Source organism: Acinonyx jubatus, chromosome F2 (genome assembly GCF_027475565.1).
Source record: "Acinonyx jubatus isolate Ajub_Pintada_27869175 chromosome F2, VMU_Ajub_asm_v1.0, whole genome shotgun sequence".
NCBI classification, from domain to species: Eukaryota; Metazoa; Chordata; class Mammalia; order Carnivora; family Felidae; genus Acinonyx; species Acinonyx jubatus.
Genome location: NC_069394.1, coordinates 22233023 through 22246148, shown reverse-complemented (window position 1 = coordinate 22246148; position 13126 = coordinate 22233023). Strand labels below are relative to the sequence as shown.

Genomic DNA, 13126 nt, shown 5'->3' with positions numbered 1-13126 from the left:
TAATCTAATTTTTGGCTGTTAAATTTCCATGATAAAAACTTTTTAAAAATGGAAGTTTAAGAGGAAAAAGAAAACAGGAAAGGAGCTAGATAGCACCTAGCATTATTTCACACACACACAAAAAAAATCAGAATTAGGAGTCATAGATCATTTTACAAAGCAGAAAAATTTGTCAAAAAAAAACAAAAATGGGGCATAGTGTAAGAGTTTTCTGGTTGTCACTTGTGCTACTAAATCACATGGAAAGTTATAGGCACATTCCCTGTCATGGTAACAGCTGGCTTTTGAGGACTTGAGAAAAGAGAAATATACTACAATATTATGCTAGAACGGTCATCTCTGCACAACTTTCTCAATTGGATGTTGTGACAATGACCCTTTCTTGCTCTTTAAGTTAGCTTGGCAAAGAGGATACCTATAGATGACTTTAATATGTACCTCCAGAGAAAAATCGTGAACCAATAGTTCATGTTTACTAATATCCTTATGTAAAGCACAAACCTGGGAAACTGTTTACACAAGCTTTGGCCTAAGCACATGTGAATTCTCCTATCTTAGCTTTGTTAAAGTTGACATCTGTACAGTTTTCTTACAGAAGAAACAATTCTAGGTTATATGTTTCATATTTATACATTATCCTAATTGAAAGCTTATACATTTGAGCCTCATGTTAATTTGGTGTCAAAACATTCCAAGGAAGGGGCGCCTGGGTGGCTCGGTCGGTTGAGCGTCCAACTTCAGCTCAGGTCATGATCTCAGTGTTGGTGGGTTCGAGCCCCGCGTTGGGCTCTGCACTGACAGCTCAGAGCCTGGAGCCTGCTTCCGATTCTGTAACCCCCTTTCTCTGCACCTCCCCCCTTGCACTGTGTGTGTCTGTCTCTTGAAAATAAATGTTAAAAAAAAAACATTCCATGGAAAACTATACATTTGGAAACCAATAATGTTATTTGTAGACCAAGTCAACAATTAAAAGAGGGAGAGACATACTCTAAGTCAGGCAGTGGCTGATCAAAGTCATGAAATTCTTCAGGTAAGGTAATAGCATTGTAAGCAGCTTCTCGATTTTCTTCAGGTAGGTCAACAACACCTGGAAAGGAAATGGTAAGCTTGAAGGCCTGGTTATATCACAGGTTATCTAGGGATGAGAGGAAGGTAAAGTCAGTATGATCTCCTAAGGTTATAGTCCTGAAAGATTGATAATGTATGCAAAGTACCACCAAAGCTCAAGTACTTTTGTTTTTCTATACTCATAGGCCAAATTACTTGCTTTCCAAAAAAAGTCAAAGCACTAATAATGCATTAAGGTGGTAAGTCTTGAAAAGGACATGACAAATAAATATTAATAACAGTTTTCTTCATAAACATGACATTTATGAAGAAGGGGAATGACTGGAAAGGAACACCCTAAATATCAAGAGGAGTTGGTTATTTTAGGGTAAGTGGGATTACATTATTTTGGTTTTCCTTATATTCTTCAGTGTATGCTAAAAACGCATTGCTTTAAATAAGGAAAAATAAAAAAGCATGGTTACTTAAGCAAAATGCAATGATCTACATGTTAGAAATCATTCAAGTACCATAGCCTCTACCTAAACAATTGGCTTTTAAATAAAATCTTAGATCTCAAAAATCTCACTGTTCATATGTTAAAATAAATTGAAGTAGTAAAACATAACTTCGGTAAAAACTACCATATAAGGCATCTCTTCATTATTTTAATTAGAATAAAATTCCATCATTGTTTTAAAAATTACAAAATGACATATGAATTCAGATATCATAATTATTATCTATGCAGATGGAAATTTGGTTGCTAGAATCCAGTTTTAGAGCCAATCACTACCTAAAACAACAAAACACTATAAACAATGTTTAATAAAAGTCTCAAGTTAAAAGTGAATTTTAAGAACATGCTAAAATTATTTGGGAAAAAAATTTTAAATCCTAAGATTTTCTTAAGTTACATTTAAAAAATTCATGTAACAATCAGCTTTCAACATTTCAACTCTGACTCAGTTCTATGTAAGATAATGAAAAGGCATTTAAAAAGGGGTGACTGCCATAATTCCATATGTACGACTGAAGTGGGTTTCTTCCCTTGAACCACTGCCTCTCCAAGCCTAGCCCTGTTTTTGAAAGGTTCCCCTGTATTAATATTAGAACAAAACAAGTGGAACTAGAATATAGGTTTTGCAATTTTTCATACTGCATGAGAAAATCCAAGGTTAAAAAAAAAAAAAAGTCAACAATACCTGGCCGAAAAGCCATCTTTATCTTAATGAATGCTTCATTACAGTCTGCAAGGAGATATTTGGCTTTTCTGTGATAGATTCGAACTACTCCCAGTAAGAGATGTCCTGATGTTCGGAGTGCCATCTTCACCTAGGAATAAAACATTAATATTGATCTAATTTACAAAGTTAATATTTTTCGTTTTAGAGGTAATCATACTTCAAAGCTTGTATTCTGTGCAATTGATGGGCAGTTTTCACTTTCTCTCTTCATACTTTTAATCATTTATTTGAAGTTACCTTATAAATCACCTATAATTATTTTACTTGTGCCTTTACCTATAAATTTCGAGTATCTGTATTGACCAGGACTAGACTAGCAGTAATTCATGAGTGAACACAGACACAAAGGTAGCTATACAGCAGGTACCAAGGCATCCCACAGACTGCCATCATAAGCACATTAAGGAATGTGTGGCGCTTTTGTTTGCCAATCCAGAGCCATTGCTCCTTGCTAGCTAGCTGAACTCTATTTTGTCCGGGGAGTGAATGTTCTCAGCCTTGAAGAACTGTCTCTTTCCTCTTTGCTAATGCTTTTTGAGTGGGCACATAACCCAGTTTAACCAACAAGAAAAAGTATAAAGTATGTCAGCTTCTGAGAGAGATTTTCCCAATAAGAAAAAGAACGCCTCTCTCTTTTTTCCCTCCTGTGTTGTGAGCAGTGGGGTTTGGAGCTGCTTGTAGTCATGAGGCTGTAAGTACAAGAACAAGAAGCCAACAGGAGACTGGTGAGTCCTTAGATGAATGACATCATTGAATGAACTCAACTAAACCTGAATCTTCCTATCTCTAAACTTCTAATTAAGTGACTGTTAATTTCCTCACTGTTTAAGACCTTTTTCACTGAGTTTATCGGTTGACTGGAAGGCATAATAACAGTTGAAAGGTAATGGTAACCCATCTTTTTTTTTTTTGTTTACAAGAAAATACACTCTTCAGCCTGTTTTTTTTTTTCCCCCCTTTCAAGGTAGATCTCAATCAATGCTTGTGTGGGATGAGATGTAGTAGTTGGGAAAAGAAAGCGCAGTAAACACTCAACTAAACAGCATGATTCACAATTCCTCTAGCTAGAATATGGAAAAGTTTTTGAGAACAAGACAACATGAACTCAAACTTTCCCAGATTATTTTCCAAATCATACCACAGATCTCAAATTCTAAGGTAGCAAAGAAAGCTGTTAATCATTTGCTTCAAATATAATTAGTATGTTACTTATAAAATGTTATGTTACTTATAAAATGAAACACTGTATTTCTCAGTTATATATGTACTGTCTATAGCAGCCTAGGATTCCATTTACAAGGACTCTGAGGCTCTGTCTTTATGGCAATTTCACATGACTTACAACATAAATTACGAAAGTTACTGCTATTCTTAGTATATCTAAAATTAAAAATTTGTGATCAAATCCAGGACTTATCATCCTTGATATGAAAAGACCCAATTAAAACACTGTTCCTAATGGAAAGAAAGAATCTACTTTTATGATGTGGTCTTAGAAAATTTAATATTGACTGCACCTTTACCTAAGAAAGGAGGAAGGATTTAAAATTAAAACCCACTGCATGCCATTATCTTGTAAAGAATTGGAAACTTTTTAAAAAGGTGGTGTTTGGGCAAAAGATTTCTTTCTGGATGAGTTTGGCTCAGAGTTTAGCAAAGAAGTAGGTAATATGAAGTATGGCCCTTTTTACTGTTGAGCTAGCCCATGTTAAGAGTATAGGTGTAATATGGAACACAGGTTATGTACCCAGGGAAAGTTCTACAGAGGCTACCAGTGGCTGTTCAAACAGAGGAGTGTCGTGAGGGGGCAGAAGCCACACGGTTACAACTGAGCTGTATGTCTGACGCTTGTTCTAAAATCCCTCAGAAGAACTGGACAAGAGCAAACAACAGACATTTTTGAGTTAGCACACCTGTGGAAATATATATTCTATCAAAATAAAACAAGATCAATCATAAAAACCCACTTAGACGGGTGCCTAAGTGGCTCAATCGGTTGAGCATCCAACTCCTGATTTTGACTCGGGTCATGATCTCACAGTTTGGTTCCTGAGGTTCATGAGTCAGAGGCCCACATCAGGCTCTGGGCTGACAGGGCTGAGCCTGCCCGGAATTCTCTCTCCTTTGCTCTGCCCCTCCCCCACTCACACATGCTCTCTCAAAATAAACACTGAAAAAAACCCACTTAGAAATGGTTTTTAAAGTAAGTTGTTCTTTCTCACACCCTCCACAGTTTTTTACATTATTCTTGAACTGTATGCCTTACTTTGTGGCAACTGCTACATACCTTCACATATCAGATTATCTTGTATTCTTTTGTAGTGTCCCTAAAGGCGTACAAAGTACTCTGCACATACTATGAAAAAATGTTATCCTTTTAAGCCAAATCACCCTCAATATTTGCTTATGGGTGTTAAAGATTAGTCACACATATCAATTTCAAGAAAAGAGCTCAACTTCTCCTTTTTCCATTCACTTCCCTCAGTAAGCATACCTATAAAAAGTAGAAAACCTCATATTCTCATACAATTAGACCAGCAGTGCAAACTGGTACTATCTCCCCACAGAGCAAACTATTAATGCATGTCAGAAATATACCACCTGGCCCATCATTTATCTTCCTAAACATCAACACTAAGGAAAAATTTACAGATGGGAACAAAAGATCAATGAAAATGCAAGACTGGTTTTGATGTATCCTAACCTCACATAAACAATCCTGAGTCAAAAAAAAAGAGGGGGGCATCTCGGTGGCTCAGTCGGTTAAGCATCCAACTTCGGCTCAGGTCATGATCTCATGGTTTGTGAGTTCAAGTACCTTGTCTGGCTCTGTGCTAACAGCTCAGAGCCTGGAGCCGGCTTCAGATTCTGTGTCTCCCTCTCTCTCTCTGCCCCTTCCAGGTTCGTGTTTTCTCAAAAATGAACAACAACAACAACAAAAAGCCCACAGATGTGACCAAAAGATTTTGCAAGCAATGTTTATTCAATGGTTATTTTTTAAAAAGAGGAAAATAAACCTGTAGTCCTACCAAGTAGAAAAATCTTTGTAATTTTAATGGTTGCACAGTACAGGACCAGTGGAATTAAAATTCAAAAAATTAGGAAAAATTATAGATTATCTAAAAAAGACACTGGTAAAATAAATAATGTATAATCAAAACAATGAATTACAGGTCTATAATCTTTTATGTTAAATCCTTGGGGCCAAAAGTGTTTTAGAATTAAGAGATTTTTTATTATTAAGGTAATACAGTGCATACGACATATATTAAGACATTCCCAGGATCATCTAATTCGAGCTGTTTCCAATAATCATTTACATTAGTAGTTCTACAGTGAACATATGAATACACAAATGACCTGTTTCTATGTTTTGTATTTAAATTCTGTGGATAAGAGACCATGACACTATACAATGCAACCATGAAAAATGATGGTAAAGTTATGAACAGAGCTTTTCCTGAATGTAGTCTTGTTATAAAACATATAATGCAGTTAGTGTGTACATGCTTATGTGTAAAATATATGCACACATTTTAAATGCATACTAAAATACTAAAACCTTCTCTAGGTGGTAGGACTAGAGGTCACCTATTTCCCTGTTAGTAAACTTTTCATTTTATAATTTTTCACTTTACATCTTAGAAATAATATGATAGAAATTTCCTTAAAACCAATAAATGCCACCAAATCTAACTCTAAAACCAGCCAAAATTCTGTAGACAAGTGGAAACTATAATTTAGCTCTCATTACACATATAAACTTTCACTTTTCTCTCCTAAAACATAGCCTCTCCCACACAAGTCTTTTCTAGATCCCACCTTTATTCATCTCAGATCCCCTTGCTTCTTCAGCAATAAAGAACTACCCTTATTTATTTAGCACATCATGGCAGCCAGCATCATCCAAACTGCCAATTCTAAGAGTAGCTCTCAATGTGGTCCAGACAGTTGTATCTGGACTATTTTCTCGACACGACAACTAGAGTGCATATGGGTTAATACAAGGTCTGCAAAAGGACCTTTAAAACACAGACGTAACGTGTGTGTTGTATCATATTTAAGGACTTTTCCTTTGAGATTACTCCTCATACATTTTGAAGTCAACGTTATCTGTTTCTCAACAAAGTGTTAATGATGTTAATACCTGTAATTGTGTATGTTGTAAAGGTCCTTTCTTGGCAACACAAAAAAACATGGATTATTTCTAGTTACACTGTTTGTGAAATCCAAGGGTAAAAACCACTGCCTCAGAACAGTTTCACAGGATGTTAATAAAAGCTCCTCTAGGAACAGAGCCGTAAACAAGGCAGATAAGGTAAGGACATTCATGAGGCTTCCATGCTAGTGGGAGACACACAATAATTAAATATTTAGGAGAAGAGCACAGCAAGTATAAAAGTTCTGAGACAGGGAAAAAGCTCGATATCTTTAAGAAACGGCAAGTAGGCCTGTGGAGCTGAGGAGGTACAAGAGTTATGGATACTATTTACTAGATGGCTACAATAATTAGATCTGATCCCTACAACAGTTTCTAATTAAAGGGTCCTTATTTTGAATATTTTATAAATTCCCAAATTGGAAACACCTATACACATGTTTAAGTACAAAAACATCTAGAAATATATTTGGGTAGTGCCTGATCTCACACTGATCTACCATGAAAACAGGCAAATGAAAAGATCTGTGCACTTACAGAATTTTTAAAGGGAATAACATACCAAACTGGAACTCTGGGTAATCTAGAAATTTTTCTTTGCCCCCAAAGAAGACGTAAACCTAAAAAGCTGTTTTACAGAATTGTTTCACATATCAATAAACAATTGACAAAGTGAATAAAAATATCAACAACAAACATACCTTTGGTGAGATGATACTCTCCACACTGCTCTCTAAATTACACTCAAATACATGGGCTTTGGTTAGCTTCTTATCCCAATGGGCCGCTAGCCAAATTTTGGCCAGAGGCCCTCTCTTACTGAGGACAAAATGTGCGTAGAACATTGTTCCGGCTGATTATGAAACAGGAGGAAATCTGAAAGGGAAAAAAAGTTAATATAACTACTATATGAAAATAAACATTTATCAAGACATAGAAGAAATATGAAAATAAAAGTTTCCTATTCTTTTTAATATGGAATCATGAAAGGTGGAAGAAAGTACAGTATGCATTTATGAAAACAATCTACTGTGTTAGTTTTGAGAGGGCAAGAAAAAGACCCCAAAATAGCAGCTGAAGAGAAAAGGGACAAAAGAGTCAAATCATTTTCATACCCAAAATAAAAGGGCCATTTTTTTTTTTAAAGTAAAAACTGTCACCAGAAAACTCTTTTCCATTTTGAAGTTCCATCAAGTGTTCATTCCATTCCTACCCTGATCACTGACTGTGGAAAAGAGTCTGCCTCTGGCCAAAAAAAAAAAAAAAAAATTCTTTATTGCAAGAAAAGTATGTCTAAGAATACTCAGGAACAGATAGTAAACAGTGTGTAAATTTCCATTTTTAGAACCCCATTAACAATGGATTCTCAGCTAGATGCTTTATAGGATAATTGCTACCTCATGACAAGTACTGTGCTAATAAGTATTTCATATTGTACCAGATAAAAGTAGGTGGGTTGGTCCACCTTTACAGGTGAGTAGTTTAGAAAAGCTGAGGCTTAAAAAAGCATTATATATATAGTTTTTCCAACTCAAGAACCTGAAAAGCACTTGTCCAATTATAATTTAAACACTAACAGGACATTGTATCAGGACAATGATACAGCGTAACATTTGTCTTATGACTGAAATAGTCTTAGTGGAAATACAAGTGCACATTTTTCTTTTAGCAAGCTATGTGTTGATATAGAAGGAAAAAAAAGGCACCCTAAAAAATCCAGTTTATAGAGTACATTAACTGTGTATGTTTCCTTCATTTCCTGTGTTGGTATTTCCTTTATTTATTTACCCTTACATAGAAGATTAAAAAAATCTATTTCGCCAGATGAATTTTTTTTAAAATGTCTACAACTACAATAAGATATACAAGTCATGTTTTTACAGAAATAAACTCAAGCACACCCATAGCACATGAAAAGTACATAAACATTTTTACAACAGTTTTTCTCTTGAAGTAATTATAGGTTCACAGGAGTCCCAGAAATAGTAGAGAGGTCCCACTTACCCTTTAACCAGTTTCCCCCAATGGTGACATCTCACATACAGTATCAAAACCAGGACACTGACATTGGTGCAAGTGTATGTATAGTTCTATGCCATTTTATCACATGTGCAGATTTGTGTAACCACCACTGCAAGTGAATAAGATACAAAACTAGTTCATCAACACAAAGCTCTTCCTCTCTATCCTTTTTAATTGTCACCCCCATTCCTTCCTCTCTACCATTCCTAAGTCCCAGCAACCACCACTCTTCTTCATCTCTAACTTGGTCATTTTGAGAAGGTCATATAAGTAGAATCATATAGTATGTGACTTTTTGGATTCAGCAGTCTAACACTCTTTTTGAGATCCACCCAAGTTGTTGCAAGTTATCAACAGTATGTTCCTTTTGATCACTGAGTAGCATTCCACGGGATAGAGAGGTACACCACTATTTGCTTTGTCAATCACCTATCCAAGGACTGAGGCTGTTTCAAATAAAGCTGCTATAAACACCTGTGTATATAGACTTTTGGTGAACAGGGTTTTCAGTTCTCTGGGGCAAAAGTCCTGAAGTATGATTGCTGGGTAGCACGACAAGTGTATGTTTATTTATTTTTTTCATGTTTATTTTGAGAGAGCACATGCATGTGCATGCAAGCGGGACACAGGCAGAGAGAGAAGGAGAGAGAGAATCCCAAGCAGGCTCCAGGATGTCAGCACAGAGCCCAATGTGGGGCTTGATCCCCGGAACTATGAGATCAATGACCTGAGCTGAAATCAAGAGTGGGATGCTGAACTGAGCCACCCAGGTGCCCCTGTATGTTTAGTTTCAAAAGAAACTTTAACATCATGCCTATTGAAATCCTTTTGAGTTTTTTTTTTTTTTAATAGCCATTGACAAGATTTTTGTAACATTTCTTTGGAAAGGCAAAGGAACGAGAATAGCTAAAACTACTTTTTTAAAAAAGAATACAGTGGGATGAATTTGTCTAACCAATTTTGAGATTTACCTAACAGCTACAATAGTCAACACTGTGTGGCAGAAAACACACACACACATCAATGAAACAGGACAGAAACCCAGAAATAAATCCACATAAATAACTCCAACTGATTTTTCAAAGATGAAGAAGCTTGACAAAGGGAAAAGGACAGTCTTTTCAGCAAATGGTGATTGGATATCATCCACAAAATATGAATCTTGATCCAAACCTCATGCATTATATAAACAGTAATTCAGGGGTGCCTGGGTGGCTCAGTTGGCTGAGGTCTAATGCTTGATTTTGGCTCAGGTCATGATCTCATGGGTCTGACCCCTGCATTGGGCTCTGCATGTGACTGCAAGCTGGCTATGCAGAGCCTGCTTGGGATTCTCTAGACTCTCTCTCTGCCCCTGCTGTCCCTCTCAAAATAAGTAAGCTTAAAAAAAAAAAAGTAATTTAAAATAAATCACAGACTTAAATGTAAAACTATAAAATTTTTAGAAAAAACCAGAGGGGAAAACCTTTAGTACCTAAACCTTGGGAAGAATTTTTAGACAGGACACCAAAAACATGTCCCATAAAGGAAAAAAAGGCAATAAATTGGCCTTTATCAAATTAAGAAATTTTGTTATATAAAAGAGTTCACTGAGAATGCAAAGATACAAAATGGGAAAAAAATTGAAAATGACATATCTGACAGGAACCTAGATCCAGAATAAAGAATTCTAAAAACACAAGTAAAAAAAATCTAATTAGAGAGGTGCCTGGGTGGCTCAGTCAGTTAAGTGTCTGACTCTTGGTTTCGGCTCAGGTCATGATCTCAGAGTTTCCTGAGTTGGAGCCCCGCATAGGCTCTGCACTGACACCCTGGAGCCTGCTTGAGATTCTCTCCCCCTCTCTTTGCCCCTCCCCCACTTGCACACGTGCACTCAAGCACTCTCTCTCAAAATAAACTTTAAAAAATCTAATTGGAAAATGGGCAAAAGAAATGAAGAGAAATTTCACAGAAAAGGATATACCAAAGGTAAATAAGAACAAGAAAAGATGTTCAACATCACCAGTCATTAAGAAAATGCAAATTTAGACCCACGAGATATTACTGCACATTATTAAAACGTAAAATAAAAAATAATGGCAACATCAAAGGCGGGTGAGGATACAGAGAAGCTTCACCTCTTATACACTGCCAGTGGGAATGTAAAATTTAGAATTAGCTTAAAAAAATATCCAGAGTAAGTTAACTCTAAATTTTCAAGTTTTTGCAGAGACTGTAAATTTTAAAATGAGAATCTGTAAATTTTATAATGAGAATTTTGCTTATTGTATTTTGAATTAACAACTGTATCCATTCTTTCCAGTGTTGTACAGGAAATATATATTAGTTAAACATATTATAGGCAAGAGATTTCATGCCTGTCAAAAAAGTTTGAAAGGGTGGAAGGTGGTTGTGCAAGAGTAATTCAGTCAGGTTTGCCTCCTTTCCATTTTTCTATTACTTAATGGCAAAGGGTCCTGAAATTTTCAATCGCTGAACCAGATGTGTCCAGAGGATCATTATTAATTCACACTAGGAAAACTGTTTCAAAAGAAAACAAAAAACAAAAAACAAAAACAGGCTTCATCAACTGCCCAATGTTGTGAACTCTCTTAAATGTGACTAAGGAATGTGAAAAGTAGGAAGAATTCAGATTAAACACTCTACGACAGAATTAAACACTAACTCCTCAAGTGTATCTTATATCCTGCTCAGCAGTATTTTATATTTCCAAATATGCTTCCCATAATCAAAGAGAGCCTATGTTGCAAAGCAATGCTTTTACTTTAAGCCTTAATGTTTGTTAGCCTGAAAATTAAGCTGCCTCTACAGCGCTATAAATAAAGTCTACAGGATTTTGTAGAAATCCAATATGGCAATGTGTTCTTAGAAATACAGTTGCTGTCATACACAAGAAGTCCCAATTTTCACTATAGAAGATAGCTGTATTCCAAATATCTCCTTAATATTTAGATTTTAGAATACCGCCTGCTGCATAACAACTACTAAATACGTGCTTAATGAATAAGGAAATGAGATACACCAAGTGATCTCATAATTGACATATGTAAAAAATTCTGGAAATTTTAGAAATTAAAACTACTGGCACTTTTCAACAGGTGTCAGTAACTCATGGCCAGGACTTAAGCTGCTAGTCAGAGTACCATGCCTAAAATATCCCAGTTATGTGGAGGCAAAGATTCCTAAATAGATGCTTTCTTGGCATGGGATGGGGTAACTAAAGCAAAGTGGTGCGAAAGTTATTCTGGGAAACAATTAGCAAAAGGAAATCACCCTAATAACTATAGGACGTCTGAAGCACAGTGGTAGATCAACAACTGGCTTATATCTAAATAAAGTACAATCTTTTGAACAATCTTTTTTCTTAGTATTACCATACTTTAATTAAAAAAAAGTTGATTAATCTCTGTAAATGTTGAAAATTCTAAGTCTGTTAATCCTTTGTAAAAGATCTTAGCATAAAGCCTGTATTTGGTCTGAGAGGACAGCTTACGCAATTTTAGGATTTCTCATTTTTTTCTAAAGCAGCAAACTTTTTTCAATATAGCCTAAAAAGTAATTTATGTCTAAAGTGAAATGACAAATCAGTATTTTTGAACATATTTAGAAATGGAAAAGATGACAATTTATGATCTTACAAAAAAAGGCAAATTACAGCCTTGTTTCTACAATGTAGAAGCAATGTTTCTACCATGATATTATGATATTTCACTCATCTGTTAGAAAGCAGGGCAGGACAATGGTTGTATAAATTGGGATAACCTCTTTTAAGGGCAATTTGCCAACATCTTATGAAAATCTCAAACACTCGAAATAGAAAACTGCACTTCCAGTAATAATGCCAATGGCGTACCTTGAGATATATAATAACAACAAAAAATGTTAAAAACTGATGTGTCCATCCTTTTAACGACAGTCATATGAGGTAAGCACCAGCCCATTTTACAGATGAGGAAACAGAGAAAATGGACAATGTGCCAAAGGTCATTAGCATTTAATGCAAGTGAAACTTGAATTTCAGAGCTCACACCTCTAACGCAACACTGTGTTGCCTTGCCCCCATGTCTTTTAACAGCAAAACATTAGAAATAATTTACCTGGCTGCTAATTAGTGACTTTTAACAAATTAATACAGCCATATAACAGAATTCCATGCAGACTTAAACAATGATACACATATATGTACTCTTTAAAGGAAGGCTCTCTCTGTAAGATATATTTAATGCACTTACATAAATTATCTGTGGTGTACAAATGAAACTGATGACACTGGTTACCTTTGCAAAGCGGGTCTGCTGGGAAAGTGACACCTATCTTTTTGTACTGTTCGACTTTAACTTGGAACACACACAAATATCACCCAAAGTAAAAACTATTATATTGTAAGTCAAGGCACAATCCTGCTTTGCCATTAACTAACAAGCTGCTTAGTCTGTGTGGTTCATTTTCACAAACTATAAATACCTGGAAGGTTGAAATTCAGTGATTTACTAACCTTGGAAAACATCTATACCTAAAACTCAGATAAGAATGGGATGATCTCTGGAGGTTTGGGGGCTGTCTCAGGAACAGAAGTTATTTCCAACCCTGCACACTAGAGCTCCCCACCCTTCTGCTACTAACATTCTTTGAACAACAATTTTACAATCAA

The 13126-nt window shown here is 35.7% G+C and overlaps 1 protein-coding gene across 2 annotated transcripts in view; it reads right to left on the bottom strand.

Moving 5' to 3' along the window:
• RAD21 (RAD21 cohesin complex component) overlaps positions 1-13126 on the bottom strand; it is a 29732-nt gene that overhangs the window by 14532 nt on the left and 2074 nt on the right. Inside the window, exons 2-5 of one of the 2 annotated variants that reach the window (XM_015072859.3) lie at positions 8458-8584; positions 7155-7329; positions 2253-2382; positions 988-1087 (exon numbers count right to left, since the gene is read on the bottom strand). In XM_015072859.3, coding sequence (XP_014928345.1) covers positions 988-1087; positions 2253-2382; positions 7155-7298 — 374 coding nt within the window. In that variant the 5' untranslated portion in view covers positions 7299-7329; positions 8458-8584. The remainder of the gene's footprint in view (positions 1-987; positions 1088-2252; positions 2383-7154; positions 7330-8457; positions 8585-13126) is intronic. The other variant, XM_027064007.2, reaches the window with a different exon arrangement.